This window comes from Mustelus asterias, chromosome 5 (assembly GCF_964213995.1).
Source record: "Mustelus asterias chromosome 5, sMusAst1.hap1.1, whole genome shotgun sequence".
NCBI lineage: Eukaryota > Metazoa > Chordata > Chondrichthyes > Carcharhiniformes > Triakidae > Mustelus > Mustelus asterias.
The window spans coordinates 40,428,422-40,446,190 of NC_135805.1; the positions used below are offsets into that span (position 1 = coordinate 40,428,422).

Sequence of the window (17,769 nt, forward strand, 5' to 3'; positions counted from 1 at the left end):
ACTATTCCTGCAACCCCATGCATTTACCTGCTAATCCCCTTAACCTAGACACATCTTTGGACACTAAGGGGCAATTTAGCATGGCTAAACTGACTTTGATTTGATTTGATTTATTATTGTCACCTGTATTAGCATACAGTGAAAAGTATTGTTTCTTGCGCGCTATCCAGACAAAGCATATCATTCATAAAGAAGGAAACGAGAGAGTGCAGAATGTAGTGTTACATTCATAGCTAGGGTGTAGAGAAAGATCAACTTAATGTGAGGTAGGGCCATTCAAAAGTCTGATGGCAGCAGGGAAGAAGCTGTTCTTGAGTCAGTTGGTACATGACCTCAGAGTTTTGTATCTTTTTCCCGACGGAAGGAGGTGGAATAGAGAATGTCCGGGGTGTCCTTAATTGTGCTGGCTGCTTTGCCGAGGCAGCGGGAAGTGTAGACACAGTCAATGGATGGGAGGCTGGTTGCCTGAGAGATTGAACTATATTCACGAGCTTTTGTAGTTTCTTGCGGTCTTGGGCAGAGCAGGAGCCATGTCAAGCTGCGATACAACCAGATTGAATGCTTTCTGAATGTTCACCTGTAGCACATCTTTGGAGTGTGGGAGGAAAGCGGAGCACCCGGAGGCAACCCACGCAGACATGGGGAGAATGTGCAAACTCCACACAGTCACCCAAGCTGGAATGAAACCCGGGTTCCTGGCACTGTGAGGCAGCAGTGTTAACCACGGTGCCACCATGACACCCTCAGATACAAGGAGTCAAAGTTTTGCTCTCAAGTTGGGAAAGTTCCCTACTCCGTGAGCCCAACTCAGGAGAAAATGCCCCAGACAGCTAAATTTTCATTTCAGGAGTGTAGATGCTATCTGGAGTTGGGCCTACCACTCCCAGAAAGATCTTATAGGCAGCTAAAGGGACAGCCAAGTGGCAAGGCAGGCTGTTTAAAAGGCCTAACTTCATCCTAGTTGTAAAGATAGTAATAAAACTAGTAACAGCCTGTACCTCTTACCTCTCGCACCCCATCATGCCGATGTACTCCCCATGTCATCTCTATGCCATCTCATGCCACTTCATGCCCCCGTCCAACTCCATGGTCCCCATATTCTCCATGTTATGTTTGTGCCAGCATATAATTGAACCCCATATTCTTATAGCGCTTTATAGCCTCTCTGCAAAATTACTGCTAACTCATGTTAATCCATGATCCCCCCACTTAACCCCATAACCCTTATTAGCCCCAATAACAATGTAGCATCAACTCATACCTCCCCATGATCCCAACTCATCCTCATAGCCCATGATAGCTCTTGCATCAACTTGGTACCAACTAATGCCAACCCATGTCCCCACCAGCAAACTTTATTTTTACACCTTCCATGACAACTCACCCAGTATCAACCATGGGCAGACCTGGTGAGATTAAATAAATTAAAATTCTAAGTATCTATTTCAGATCACTATATCAAAAATACAATACTCATTGATGAAATTCCATTCAATACATTTGAATCCTTTCAAGTACTTAATTCCCCTGTAAAATGAACATTTGTATTTGTATCCATAAATCAAAGAGAGCTAATCCCTTTATAACGTTTTTGAGCTTTAACTTAAACAGCAAATCTACAGGCCCCCCACTGTGATGATGATAGGTGGAAGCAGTCAAGCAGCACTAACCTTAAAATGGTAACCCTCGGGCCTATGTCAGCAAACTTCTAGTGAAATTGCAAGGACTGATTATATTCAACTGCAAGCTACCTTTTTTTGTTTAAAGGACAGGTGTTTTGAATGACATGACAGTTTGACAATTCCAAAGACTCATCCACTTTTTGTGCCCATTCATGTCCACTCTTAACATTCCCAAAGGGGTACCTGACCTCTCAAAGAGCATCTGACCCGTCCCAAAGGGGTATCCTACCTCTTGAAAAGGGTACCTTACCTCTCCAGGTAACTATGGCAGGTTTGGATCTTTCCCTCAAATATCTAATGCCCACGAGTTGTGTTTGGGAAATCCGAATAACCAAAATTGCTTCTGCTTGAAGGAAGCTGCACTTTCAAATAGAAGCTGTCTCCATGAACTGCGTATGTGTGAAATACAGTCTCCCCCTCTTTCTTATCCTTCCTCCAATCTATCAAATCATTGCAGATACCCTGATTTTGGTTGGGAACTTCTGAATTCCAGATTCAGGAGCTGTTTTGGCTAAGGCACAGAGCCTTTCCAACTGGATAAAAATTTGGACTAAAGTATTTGCTCCATATCCCTGCCATTGCCCCATTCCCATGATGATTTTCTCTTGTCTTTGCATTTAAGGGTTGAATGTTACTTGAGCTACTCTCCTCCTTTTTATATACTTGGAAAAGCTTTTATAATCTTGATACGTTTCTAGCTAGTTTACTCTCACATTCTATCTTTTTCCACAATGTACTGTTACAGGAAACTTTCACAAAAACATTCTATAAACTCACCTTCATCTTTGTTGATTCATATAAACATGAAAGTCTTCCATAATGTTTTTTTTAATTCATCCATGCAATGTGGGTGTTGCTGGCTAGACCGGCATTTATTGTCCATTCAAAATTGCACTTGCACTGATTGGATTGCAAGGCCATTTCAGAGGGGCAGTTAGGAGTCAACCACATTCTGGTCACCTCACTGTAGGAAGGATGTGATAGCACTAGAGAGGGTACGGAGGAAGTTCTCTAGGATGTTGCCTGAGATGGAATAATTAAGCGATAAAGAGAGCCTATATAGGATTGGATTGTTTTTTTTTATGAGCACAGAAAGCTGAGAGGGACATGATTGAGGTGTATACGATTATGAGGGGTATGGACAGGGCGAATAGGAAGCAGCTGCTCCCCTTGGTTAGGGGGTCAATCATGAGGGGGCATAGTTTTAGGATAAGGGGCAGAAGATTCAGAGGGGATTTGAGCAAAAACATTTTTCACAAGAGGGTGCTGGGAATTTGGAATGCACTGCCTGGGAAGGTAGTGGAGGCCAGAAACCTTACAACCTTTAACAAATATTTGGATGAGCATAACATTGAAGGATATTGGCCAAGTGCAGGAAAATGGGATTAGCACACCTTTAGTGGTAGTTATTGTCGGTGCAGACTTGATGAGCCAAAGGACCTTTTAAGCGCTATACGACTCTATGACTCTATGACATTGCTGTGAATCTGGAGTCACATGTAGGCCAGACCAAGTAAGGATGGCAGATCCCTTCCTTAAAGGACATTAGTGAATCAGATGGACTTTTGCAAAAATTGACCATGGTTTCATGGTCAGATTTTTATTGAATTCAATATTTATTGAACCCAGGCCCCCAGAGCATTAAACTGGGTCCCTGGTTTACTAATCTAGTGACAATACCATGATGCCACCACTTCCGCCCTCTCCTATTTACATTGCATTTGTTATAAGCTCCAATTATTCCTTGTTTAATGTTCCCTCCAACCGTATAACCACTGTTAGGGAACCTGTATATGCCTCCCACCAGCATTCTGACCTTTCCCATTCCTAACCTGCACTCATACTGATTTTACTTGACTCATGCATGTTCCTAGCTTGTGACTGGCCAAAATGGAGAAGGTTCATTTGGGAAAGCAGCGAACACATCAGAGACTTTGTTACAAACATGCAGAGGTGAAGCAGTGGTTTTGGAGGGAGAGCACAAACCTCCAAATAACCCATCTGCCGAACCATTCAACTGCTACTCACCCTGCGTGTGACAGTGTCTGCAGGGTGCACATTGGACTTACCAGCCATCTCAGAACCCATTGAACCAGAGTGGAAGTAAGTCATCCTCAATCCCAACAGACTGCCTAAAAATAACAATTCCTGATCTTCTAAACCAGAATCTTTTCACACTAATGCCTTGATGTTGCCCTTAACTAGCAGGCTGACCCCTCTTTGTTTTCCATTTTGCCTTTCGTTACAAAGTGTCATGGACTTGAAAACATCTATTTCCCAAACTTGATCGCCTTGCAAACAAATTTGTATAAAGGTGATTCAATCTAAATCTCGTATCTCTATTTGTGGTACTGGTTCATCTATTTTTTGCAAGTGCTTTGCGATTTCAGATTAAGGACGTTTAATTATATTTTTTACAGCTAGTATTTATATGGATCCTAATCACTGATACATTATTACTGTTAAACTCTGTCCCTCCTGTTCCCTCTGCTTGCCTTCACCAAAATAGACAGAGTCTGCAGATTGCACATTGGACTTATCAGCGTGTTTCGCAGAGGCAGCCCAACATTGGCTGGCGGTGGGATCTTATGGCCCCCATTATTTGCAACCCCACTGCTGGGCAATCCACGGTAGGGGTGGCTGTTGAAGGGTCTGGAAGATCCCGCCACTGGGAACAGCTGGAAAATTCCGGCCACTGTTCTGTTGTGTCAAGCTTTCTGTTTAGACCCCTAAATCTTCCTTCCTCTGAACCCTCCAGTACTCTTTTAGTTTAAAGTAATATCTATAGCCCGAGTTATATATAATTCACCAGGGCACTGATCCTAGCTTGGTTTTACTGGAGCCCATCCCAACTGAATAGCTTCCTTTTTCCTGAGTATTTATTCCAGCGCCCCATGAAAGAAAACCTTTTCTTCCCAAACCACTCTTTTATTTATTTCTCGAATCTTCTTGTTCTTGTAACAACTGGGAGAGTCCCTCTTACTTGGGCCGCCTGTGCCCAATGGAGAGACTTACTGAAGGTAAAGGCCACCCACCCATGAAGATTCATGCCTTTCCTTGAAACCTGAAGCCCCCTCTCGGGGAGGTAGGCCTCCCGGTCTATGAGACATACCAGCTTTTAGATATTAGGAAAGAGTAGGGAACAGTATAATTAAGGTTGATTGCATGCAGTTCTGGTCGCCACACTACCAGAAGTACATGGAAGCTTTGGAGAGAGTGCAAAGAACTTTCACCAGGATGTTGCCTGGCCTCGAGGGCGTTGGCGATGAGGAGAGGTTGAATAAACTAGGATTGTTTTTACTGAAAAGGCAGAGACTGAGTGGAGACCTGATAGAGGTCTAAAATATTATGGGGGGCATAGACAGGGTGGATAGTCAGAGGCTTTTTCCCAGGGTGGAACTGTCAATTATGAGGGGGCACAGGTTCAAGGTGAGATGGGGCAAGTTTGAGGGAGATGTGCGGGGAAAAGTTTTTCACAGTAAGATACTTACTGTGTTTACCCCAGTCCAACGCCGGCATCTCCACATCAAAAGTTTTTCACACAGAGAGTGGTGGGTGCCTAGAAGCTGCCAAAGGAGGTGGTGGAAGCAGGCACATTCATAACATTTATGAGGTATCTGGATGGGCACATGAATAGCGAGGGAATAGAGGAATGGTGTCCGAGTAAGGGTTTTTTTGTTTAGTTTAGTCAGGGCATTATGATCGGCAGGGGCTTGGAGGGCCAAAGGGCCTGTTCCTGTGCTGTACTTTTCTTTGTTCTTTGATTTTGGTATCTGAAAACACAGGAAGAACAAAGATTATGAAGGATGGTGTTTGTAGAGCTCATCAGGAGCAAGAATGATTAGAGATTTTTTATTTATTAATTAAGCTAAGTGTAAATGAAACCCACATGCCAATATGTGATCCTTTCAGTAACTTTCTCTTTTTCTCCCCACTATTACAGTATTCGGGTTTCCATACAGAAAGATCTGAATCAGACCATGAGAGCCACTGGGGAGGAAGTCCACTCACAGACAATGCTTCCCCACAGCTGCTGGATCATACAGACGGGTCACAGCCACATTCCCAACATGACATTATATCCTGTGCCTATGGACAGTTTTCCGATAGAAACTCTCTGTGCTACGGCTTTGCCCTCGAGCACTCCAAATCGGTGGAGGAAAGGCAGTCCCACTTCCACACATCGCCGTGCGAGGGAGGAAGGTGTGAGGCGGGTAGATACTTTCTCGGCGGCTCACAATCGGGAAGAGATAATTGGTGGAACTCCTCCCGTATGACGCTAGCTTTGACCAAGTCATCTCCGGAGAGCAGAGAAGGATATGAAAGCAGCATGCCACATATAGCTTCTATTCCCAATATCCATGGTAAGATAACTATAAGGGAGGAACACCAGTAATTGGAAATTTTGCAATGTAGGAAGCAATCAATTCAATGGAAGGCTGAATTACATGCGACAAGAAAAAAAGTTATTCCATGAATTGTTCAATGAGCGATTTGCTTTTTTACTGTGACTAAGTAATCTGAAACCTGATACATGGGGATAAATTGCTTTTAAACTACATGCTGTCAAACAGAGAAACCTTAAAGAATCTGATTTTAACTGTGCTTAAGTGAATGAGTTTCGAACGAACTAAAATCAGGCCCCACTCAATACAATACTGAAAATTAATGCCAAATCTGTCAACTGTAAGATCCATACACAGTAATCTGAGTGTCCATCCAGTTAATGCTGGAAAGAGAGATAATTGCTTACTAGTGTTAAACTTCTCTTGTTTGAAATGTATCAAATCAGAGATTAATAGATTTTTGGACATAATGGGAATAAAGTGAAATGGAGATCATGTGGGAAGGTGGAGTTGAAGTTGATGATCAGCCATGATATTATTGAATGGTGAAGCAGGCTCAAGGGGCTGAATGGTTCCTATTTCTTATGTTCTTTTGCTCGTTCTTATGTTGCGATTGCTGGTAAAAGGCAACTAACTGTGAATTAGAAGTGATCCACCGGCAAAAAAGTGCTTTGAGATCTCCTGTGAATTTGAGAAGTGTTATATAAATGCAGTTTGCTTCTTAAAAATAACAAAGAACAAAGAAAAGTACAGCATAGGAACAGGCCCTTCGGCCCTCCAAGCCCATGCCAATCATGATGCCCTAACTAAACTTAAAAAAAACCTTCTGCCCTTACTCGGTCCATAAGCCTCTATTCAGTCGCGATTGATGTACCCATCCACATACCTCTTAAATGTTGCTAATGTACCTGCCTCCACCACCTCCTCTGGCAGCGTGTTGCAGGCATCCGCCGCGCCCTGAGTGAAAAACATCCCCCGCACAGCTCCCTTAAACATTCCCCCTCTCACCTTGAACCTGTGCCCCCTTGTAATTGACACTTCCACCCTGGGGAAAAAGCCTCTGACTATCCACCCTGTCTATGCCTCTCATAATTTTGTAGACCTCTATCAGGTCTCCCCTCAGCCTCGGTCTTTCCAGTGAAAACAATCCTAGTTTATTCAACCTCTCCTCACAGCCAAATTAAGTACATCAAATCTTCCAACTTTTAAAAAAAAATAACGGTAATGCCTGTCAAATGTGTGATTAAAAACGAGGTACACATTTTGCAAAACAAGGGGAGCATGGCTTTGTTTCCAGCCTGCTCTGAATAAAATGGGGAATGCTAATCTTGTGCTGTCTTTGGACCCAATACAAGAAAGCTGGCCCAGCTCTCCGAAGTGTACATTTGTGCCAGATCTATGCCAGCTCCTTGAAGCTGGCATAATATTTGGCTGACTTTCACACCAGCTGGATGTGACTTATTCTCATACTGATTCTGTTTGACGCAATCTCACATAATGAATACTTTCTGGTTCATTTCTAATTAATTAATAATAAGGCTGGATCCCGTCCAGATTTGTGTTGCTGCGGCTTGAGTATATTTTCAAGATATTGGAAATGAGATGTTTACATAAACATCAAGCTGAGTTTGACAATTCATGATTAGCATCTTTTCCTATTTATTTGTTTTGCTTGAGTCAATATTGCTCATAAAAATGGTGACCATGTCTGATATTGGAGTCAGGATTATTCTGGTCAATCTGTCTAGCAATATCATTCAGATATTCTTTACACTCATGCTTGTGACTTTGCACAAATAGTGAACAGATACAGATGTCACTACACAAAGTGACCAGAGGAATATTTAACCAGTTGTTTGATTATATGCCAAGTGCTCAAATCTATGTTCAATCTTTGACTTTTGTATTTATTTGGCACGTGTTTAAAATGTCATTGTATCTCAGTTGGTGCTGTATATGGAAACACTTCTAGATTAGCGTTTGTTAAACGCTGAAAGATTTCTTTCTTTGCATTGCCTGCCTGATATTAGTTGAAGCTCGTTGAGATATCTATGAAATTTGATGACTCAGAGGTGGTAAATAAGATGAAAGCAGAGGCCCTAATGGTTGCAAGGTTCCAGGAGGATGGTGGCAACTTGCAGTAAGGACGCTCCATAGGTCTTTACATTGCATCAATGTCTGAAGCCTGTCAGGATGAGGGCAGCTCGCTTACACTATATGAACTGGGTCATATCATGGAGACGCACCCGATCCTTCAGCAGACTTTATCACCTGTCCCCTTCAGGACCACACCATCACCAGACAGAAATTCTGAAGAGATGAGGGGGCCAGCCCCACCTCAAAAGTGCTGAAAACACACAGCGAAAATCAGATAACTTTGTCATGCCTGCGCATGACAATTTGGCAGCAATGAGAAGCCACATCAAGGTGCAGGCGACGGGTGACTATGATATGAGTTGATATTAGTTACTAAGGCGATGGGTGACTATGAAGCCAGATAACCACTTTGCTCTGAAGATTACACACAGGGAAGAAGTTCTAAACTAAGACACTTGCTTTCATCTTGTGCAGAATTTCACATCTGAATGTCTCAAACATTGCTCAGCAGTAAAGATGCCATACAGTTTAAATATTACTGTCACAAGTAGGCTTACATTAATACTGCAATGAAATTACTGTGAAAATCCCCTAGTCGCCACACTCCAGTGCCTGTTCGGGCACACTGAGGTAGAGTTTAGCACGGCCAATGCACCTAACCAGCACGTCTTTCAGACTGTGGGAGGAAACCGGAGCACCCGGAGGATACCCACGCAGACACGGGAAGAATGTGTAGACTCCGCACAGACAGTAACCCAAGCTGGGAATTGAACCCGGGTCCCTGGCACTGTGAGGCAGCAGTGCTAACCACTGTGCCACCGTGCCACCCCACAAGAAGACAGACATTCTTGGGAGTTTATTTACAATCGTAAACATTATGTACAAGTGATTAGCACCGGTGCCCATTCTGTGTAACCTTCCTAACCTTATCGCTACATGTTGACGCTGTCCCTAAGGGTTGATTGGCCCACTCCTGTTCCTATGTAGCTATGAGGAGAGATTAGACAAATTTGGTTTGTTTTCATTTGAACATCGGAGGCTGAGGGGCGACCTGATAGAAATTTACAAAATTATGAGAGGCATGGATAGAATGGATAGTCAGAATCTTTTTCCCAGCGTAGAAATGTCAATTACTTGGGGGCAAAGGTTTAAGGTAAAAAGGGGAAAGTTTAAAGGAGCGTGGTAAGTGCCTGGAATGTGCTGCCAGAGGAGGTGGTAGAAGCAGACATCTCGACAGATAAATGAATAGGCAGCGAATAGAGGGATATGGACCAAATAGAGGCAAATGGACTTTAGTTTAGAAAGGCGTCATGTGTCAGCACAGGCTTGGTGTGCCAAAGGGCCTGTTCCTGCGCTGTACTGTTCTTTTATCTTTATATGTCCACAGTGGAGCTGAAAGCAGCCTGCTTATTATTACACCTTGTCTGTGGCGGGTGTCCTCTGGAGGGCCAAGACCTGGAGAGCCCCGGCCTGCTTTCAGGGTACTGAGATAAAAGTAAAATACTACGGATGGTGGAATCTGAAACAAAAAGAGAAAATCTCAGCAGTTCTGACAGCATCTGTGGAGAGACAATAGAGTCAACGTTTCGAGTCTGGATGACCATTCGTCAGAGCTAAGAGCCAAGAAAATCAGAAGAGATTTGTACAATGAGGATGGAGGTGGGATGTCTGTAATTGGACAAAGGGAATGTAAACGAGGATGAAAAAAGCTAGAAAGATGCTGAAAGTGTTCATAAAATGATCAGAATGTGTGAATAGCAGAACAGAGATACAGATTGTTAAAAGACTGCCTGTGGGATGTGGCAGTTGCCCTGAAGGGGAAGGTTGGGGGTGGGTTGCCCCCCAACAGCTCCCCCCCACCGCCTCCATCCCCACCCCGGAGTTGGGAAATCATGTTGCAACTGTACAAAGCTTTAGTTAGCCCGCATTTGGAGTCTTGCGTGCAGTTTTGGGCACCACATTATCAGAAGGACGTGGAAGCTTTGGAGAGAGGGCAAAGAAGGTTCACCAGGATGTTGCCTGGTCTCAAGGATGTTGGCTGTGAGGAGAGGCTGAATAAACTAGATTTGTTTTCACTGGAAAGACGGAGGCTGAGGGGAGACCTGATAGAGGTCGACAAAATTATGACAGGCATAGACAGGGTGGATAGTCAGAGGCTTTTTCCAAGGGTGGAACTGTCAATTACAAGGGGACACAGGATCAAGATGAGAGGGGGAAAATTTAAGGGAGATGTGCGGGGAAAGTTTTTCACGCAGATAACGGTGGGTGCCTGGAACATGCTGCCAAAGGATGTGGTGGAAGCAGGCGCATTAACAACATTTAAGAGGCATCTGGGTGGTACATGGATAGGAAGGAAATAGTGGGAAATGGGCCAAGTAAGGGCAGAAGGTTTTTTTCAGTTAGGGCATGATGATCGGCACAGGCTTGGAGGGCCAAAGGGCCTGTTCCTGTGCTGTACTTTTCTTTGTTCTTATTACAGTAGAGTCAGAATAGCATTGTCAGAGGGACCCTCATGTGAGTGCTTGCTGTTGACTTCACCATCACTGCAGGAATTGTTCACGTCCTCTCTGGCCAGCGCTGTAGCACAATTTGTAAAGAGAGTGAGCACCTTGTGTGGCACCGTGGCACAGTGGTTAGCGCTGCTGCCTCCTCTCAGTATCAGGGACCCGGGTTCGATTCCCGGCTTGGATCACTGTCTGTCTGGAACCTGCACGCTCTCACCGTATCTGTGTGGGTTTCCTCCGGGTGCTCCGGTTGCCTCCCACAGTCTGAAAGACATGCTGGTTAGTTGTATTGGCCATGCTAAATTCTCGCTCAGTGAATCCGAACAGATGCCGGAGTGTGGCGAGTAAGGGATTCTTACAGTAACCTTATTGCAGTGTTAATGTAAGCCTACTTGTAACCTAATGTAACCTTAAACTTGATGTTTGGCATTCCATCCCCAGTCTGGGATCTCTCCCTTTTATTGTGAGTGAGCTTGTCCTGCATAAAGACAGGTGAAGAGATTGTGAGCAAGACACATGCCAGAGCAAATCAGATGGATGCCAGTGGGTGTGGGTGTGCTGAGTGGAACAATAGGTGGGATGAGGAAGTGACCTCCAGAGAAGATGGGACCAGATGGAGATCTGAGAGTGCGTGAGAGAGAGTTAGTGGGAGATGTCCCTTGAGCTGGCAGTGAGTGAGATGCCCATGAATGTGCGATGGGATTGTGAGTGTGTGAGTTGAGAGTAATGAATTGGTTAGCTTAGCCTAAGGGTATGAATGAGATCATTCATCCTCTTTCTGCACCTGATATAGAGCATTGGTACTGACCACTGTTGCCACTGCCTACTGAGCTGGAGCGGTGAGCTTGCTGGACTTCCTGTGGCCAGAGATGGGGTAGAGGATATCACGGTGGGCCTCCACAGTGTCTGAAAGGAATTCCAGGGAACTGTCACTGCACCTGGTGGGCTGCACTCTACTTGGGTTTTAGGACCTTATCATCACTGGAGCAGTCCTGGGCTGGAAGCATTGAGAGCTGTGTGCAGTTTAAATACGGCACCTGGAGCCAGGAAGCAATGAGGTAACGGCATGCTAGGCGAATCAGAGGCTGGTAACGGACAATACAGTGTGAAAACCCGCCACTGTATCCAGTGGGGAAAATGCTGGTTTTCATGCCCACTACTGTACTTAGTGCAATCATGGAAAGTTTCATCCGGTGTTACTACCCAGTAGGTAAAAAAGCATTCAATAGCTAGGAAGATATGGAGAAAGACTGGCAAGGACAACCAGAATTCCAATCAAAGCATGGAATCACTGAACTAGTTAAAGATAACATAGTGGCAGTAGAAACAAGGTTGCAACTAGCAGTAACATGGAGTTATACGATAAGTAGGGATCCATCCTAGAGTAGGGGTATACTATAGACTAGCAAATAATGGAAGGAAATTGGAGAAATAAATATAGAATCAAATCAACAGAGTAAATATAGCAGGCATGGGATAATAATCATGGGAGATCCCAGCTAGTTCCAGATAAACATCAAATTAAGGCGATTGCCAAGAGAACCATGAGAAAAAACCTTTATACAGAGAGTTGTTGGGATCTGGAATGCACTATCTGATAAAGTTTTATTTCAGATTTCCAGCATTCACGTATTTTGATTTGTGTAAGGGTTATTCTGATCGAAGGAAGATAGAAAGTGATTTGATTTGATTTATTGTCCAATGCATTGGGATATAGTGAAAAGTATTGTTTCTTGCGCGCTATACAGACAAAGCATACCGTCCAGAGAGTGCATAGGGGAGAAGAAAGGAGATAGTGCAGAATGTAGGCATCACAGTCATAGCTAGGGTGTGACCATTCAAAAGTCCAATGGCGGCAGGGAAGAAGCTGTTTTTGAGTCAATCTGTACATGACCTCAGGCTTTTGTATCTTTTTCCCGATGGAAGGGCATGGAAGAGAGTACATCCGGGGTGGTGCTGTATAAGGATCAGTACTGGGACAACTGTTATTCATAATTTATTTTCATGATTTGAACTTTGGGACAAATGAGTCAACATCAAAATTTGCAGATGGCACCAACCCAGGATGTGTAGCTAACACTGAAGAATCCAATAAAAGGAGACATGAGAAAACTAGCAGGCTGAGTGGTTAAGTAAAAAGTGTAGATACATATGAGATGATGCAGTTGGTAGAAAAAATCGAGAAATAATTCCACTTAAGAAATAAGAAACTGAATGGGTTAGAGGAGCAAAGAAATCCAGGGATATAGATGAAAATCATTAAATGCAACATTGTAGGTAAAAAAAATATTAAAACACTAGAATTTATTTATACGAATATAGAATTCAGAAGTAGTAAAGTCATATTAAACTTTTATGGGATGCTGATCGGACCTCTGTGCACACATCTCCATACTATAGCTGGGACTTCAGCTGACTGGAGAGTGTGCGAAGCAGATTTAAACTCTGCAACTGAGAGTACAGCTATCAGAAAAGGAATTAACTGGTTGTTTTTTATTTCACTTTTTAGTAAAAGAAAGTCTGAGAGGTGACCTGATAGAGGTCTTTAAAATGATGAATGGGTGGATAGGGTAGACATGGAAAGGATGGGTGGGATTTTCCGGCCCTTCTTGTCAGCAGGATCGTCTGGTCCCGTCGAAGGCGAACCCCACCGTGGCGGATTCCCCGGTAGTGAGATGGGCGCGCCACGCAAAACGCCGTAGACTTTGGCAGGTCTGGATGATCCAGCCCGATGTTTCCACTTACGGAAGAACCCAAAACCAGGAACCATTAATACAAGGTAGTTATGAACAAACCTAAAGGAAAATGAGGAGAAGTGTCTTCACTCAGAGTGGGTAGAATGGAGGAGGATCAAGAAGTGGTTGAGGCAACCAGCTTAGGTGCATTCAAAAGGAAATTAAAAGAATAAGTGAGAGTAAAAGATATCTAAAGATAAGTTGAAAGGCGAAGAGGTGATTGGAGCAGACCATGGGCTGAATGGCCTGTTTCTGCACTATATAAGCTACGTAATTCTTTGTCACTCATCTTGCATTGTATAACCATTTTTCTGAACGTTTTTTTATTTTCTCCACATCTTAAAAATCCTCCTAAACCCTTCCCTGATAACACCTTTGACCTTGTCTCCAAGTTCTCTGTCTTATCCTTCTTTGGTCACCTCTGCTAAGCACCATGAAATGCTCCATTAGAATCATGCAATCCCTATTATGTGGAAGGTGGTACAAAAACACAAGTTGTTGCTGTTGGAATATGATACTCGCTCAGGCCATACCTCCATGTCTGGGCAGGTGCTGTGCCTTTGAACTGGCTGGTTCCAACACTGTTTCAATAGATTGAACTGTAACTAATTGAGTGCGTGGCTTAAAAAGATCACAGCCATGGTCAAATCCCAACGTTATGGGCAAGCTTTTCCAGGGTAATTGATAGAAAGGGAAATTTTGCTAAATATTCATTTAATTGCAGTCTGAAATTGAGTTACATGAATATTAACTTAGCAGTGCTTAATGCATTTAGATAAAATTCCTCCTATGTGCTGCATTATTAGACATGTTAACCTACTTAAAACAATAGGGAGGTTAGGTCCCAGTTCACAGGGTTACAGACTGGAATCTGCAGGCAGTTGCACTTTTCTACACTGGAAAATAATTAAACAGTAAATTTGTCTTTATTCTTGAAAAGAGTTTAAAAAGGCATCTTTAACAATCTGCTGACCAAGCAGGATATAGTTAAAGATATATTTCAATTGGATTCGCTGGTTTGCTTTCTCAGCGATGATAATTACATAGAATTTGCAGCACAATTGGGACCCAAATGAGTTTAGGATACAAGCCTTTTCTCTGCATTCACTGCCCACATTACGATGCACCCAATTATGCCATTATATTATCAGTTCCTTTGTTTTCATGTGCCAAAATTTGAAACCTAGCGCTGAGAATAATTAAAATAAATTGAACCCCATCAGCCTCTGAACTATTTCTTCAGTGAACGATTCAGAAGGCGGTACATAGGCTGATACGTTGAATTAAGTGTCACTGCACAATTACAGTGCCTTTTTGTCATGCACGCCAGCTGGTGCAAATATGATAATCAACATAATTTAAATGATATGAAATGTATCATATTTATATAATCGTACAGACTAGTTTACCAGCACTACTGTGACGGCTGGAAGGCAGTAACATACTTTTGCTGAGAAAGGAACTGTAATTACCTCACCAGTTTTGCTACAGTGGGTCAGGATCACTTGCAAAAATAACAATGTCCGAACAATGCATTATTATTATAGTATTAATCTTACTATTATGAATGTGCAAATCTGCTTAAACTTTCAGTGAGGAAGCGTTACTCTGTAAATGATGAATTATCACAGATTGTTGGCTAATTGGTGTCACTTGTGAAAACAGCATCTTGCCCTCAATCTTCCTCTGCTTTTTGTGAATTTGCTTCATTTGCACTTTAATCGCCCTTTAAACCTGGCTACAGACAGCTAAAAGCAAATTATTGCGGATGCTGGAATCTAAAACAAAAACAGAAAATGCTGGAAAATCTGAACAGATCTGACAGCATCTGTGGAGAGAGAACCATAGAATCCTACAGTGCAGAAGGAGGCCATTCAGCCCATCATGTCTGCACCGACCACAATCCCACCCAGGCCCTATCCCTATAACCCCATGAATTTACCCGAGTTAGTCCCCCTGACACGAAGAGGCAATTTAGCATGGCCAATTCACCTAACCCGCACATCTTTTGGACTGTGGGAGAAACTGGAGCATCCAGAGGAAGCCCACGCAGGCACGGGGAGAACGTGCAAACTCCACACAGACAGTGACCCAAGCTGGGAATCGAACCCAGGTCCAGCATCCCCTGCTCCTCCATCCGCCCCTGGCCCACAACCTGCTCCTGAATGAATCGTCCCCCCTCCCCCATGAGGCTCCCAATGGGGCCAGTCCCCTGGCACTGGTTGGCACTGTCAGGTTGGCACTGCCTGGTTGTCATGGTGCCAACCTGACAGTGTCAATCTGTGCCAAGAGGCAGTTTCAGGGGGCATTGCCAGGCCACCTCCCGCCCATGTCCCTCTCCCCTGGGGGGGTAATCCTCACCTTTATGTCCCCAGGGAGACCCCCACGACAGGTTCATATTTAGGTGAACCTGTTGTAAATTGCCTCGGAGTGACATCACGCTGGCACCCGCTGAATATCCAGTGAGGTGGTGGAGGGGAAATTCTAGAGAGACTGCTCACTAATGACATGCTATTGTATTAAAATTAGCTTTCTGTGGCGTGTTTTATGTTACTCCACTGGCGAGGGGTCGGTAAGATTGGAAACTTACCAGCGTGAACTGCGTTCTCTGGATTTTGAACACACACCACCATTCCCGCAGACAGAGACTGTGGGTTCTAAGTTGCCTCCGTTAACTCTGCTCTCTCTTCACAGATGCTATCAGACCTGCTGAGATTTTCCAGCATTTTCTGTTTTTGTTACAGACAGTTAAGTTTAGTAATTAGCTGTGTAAGTATCTCTTTAGTAATGTGATAATTGTTAATGATGACCAGTCAACCTCACACACAGAGAATAAATGATTTAAACTGTGAAGTTTCATTCCTTCAGACAACAAATTGTTTCAGGAGATTTTAAAATACCAAATTTTAAATTTACATTATTTTCTTGCTTTTCCTTTTGATTTCTTTTTCCTCCTTTCTCTTTCTTTTATTTCAGTTTTTTCTTTCCATACTCGATTGGACATTGAATTCACCCACTGTAATGCATCCACCTCCTCCTTAGTCCTTCCTCTTTTCTTCCTCAACCCTTAAATCTCTAATCTTCAAGAGATAGACCAATGGAATGGGTGCCACAGTGGTTAGCACTGCTGCCCCACAGCGCCAGGAATCTGGGTTCGATTCCAGCCTTGCGTGTGGAACAAAGAAAATTACCGCACAAGATCAGGCCCTTCGGCCCTCCAAGCCTGCACCGACCATGCTACCCGACTTAACTAAAACTTCCTACCCTTCCGGGCAACATATCCCCCTATTCCCATCCTATTCATGTATTTGTCCAGATGCCCCTTAAAACCCACTATCGTATCCGCTTCTACTACCTCCCCCGGCAACGAGTTCCAGGCGACCACCACCATCTGTGTAAAAAATCTGCCTCGTACATCTCCTTTAAACCTTGCTGGTTGCACCTTAAACCTGTGCACCCTAGTAATTGACTCTTCCACTCTGGGAAAAAGCTTCTGATTTTCCACTCTGTCCATGCCTCTCATAATCTTGTAGACTTCTATCAGGTCACTCCTCAACCTCCGTCGTTCTAGTGAGAACAAACCAAAATTCTCCAACCTCTCCTCATAGCTGATGCCCTCCATACCAGGCAACATCTTGGTAAATCTTTTCTGTACCCTCTCCAAAGCCTCCACATCCCTCTGGTACTGTGGCGACCAGAATTGAACACTATATTCCAAGTGCGGGCTAACTAAGGTTCTATAAAGCTGCAACATGACTTGCCAATTTTTAAACTCAATGCCCCGGCCGATGGAGGCAAGCATGCCCTGTGCCTTCCTGACTACTTTCTCCACCTGCATTGCCACTTTCAGTGACCTGTGTACCTGTGCACCCAGATCCCTCTGCCTATCAATACTCTTAAGGGTTCTGCCATTTACTGTATATTTCCTATTTGTTGTAGACCTTCCAAAATGCATTACCTCACATTTGTCCAGATTAAACTCCATCTGCCACCTCTCCGCCCAAGTCTCCAACCGATCTATATCCTGCTGTATCCTCTGATGTTCGTCATCACTATCTGCAAATCCACCAACCTTTGTGTCGTTGACAAACTTACTAATCAATCCAGTTACATTTTCCTCCAAATCATTTATATATATTACAAACAGGGCGGCACGGTAGCACAGTGGTTAGCACTGCTGCTTCACAGCTCCAGGGTCCCGGGTTCGATTCCCGGCCCGGGTCACTGTCTGTGTGGAGTTTGCACATTCTCCTCGTGTCTGCGTGGGTTTCCTCCGGGTGCTCCGGTTTCCTCCCACAGTCCAAAGATGTGCAGGTTAGGTTGATTGGCCAGGTTAAAAATTGCCCCTTAGAGTCCTGGGATGCGTAGGTTAGAGGGATTAGTGGGTAAATATGTGGGGATAGGG

General features: G+C 43.9%; 1 protein-coding gene across 6 annotated transcripts in view; it reads left to right on the top strand.

The window, feature by feature from the left end:
* The window catches only part of sim1a (SIM bHLH transcription factor 1a), a 76,993-nt gene that overhangs the window by 53,786 nt on the left and 5,438 nt on the right, over positions 1 to 17,769 (top strand). For all 6 annotated transcript variants that reach the window (XM_078212429.1, XM_078212430.1, XM_078212426.1 and 3 more), the window contains one exon: positions 5,626 to 6,046. In XM_078212429.1, the coding sequence (XP_078068555.1) occupies positions 5,626 to 6,046 (421 nt within the window). The remainder of the gene's footprint in view (positions 1 to 5,625; positions 6,047 to 17,769) is intronic.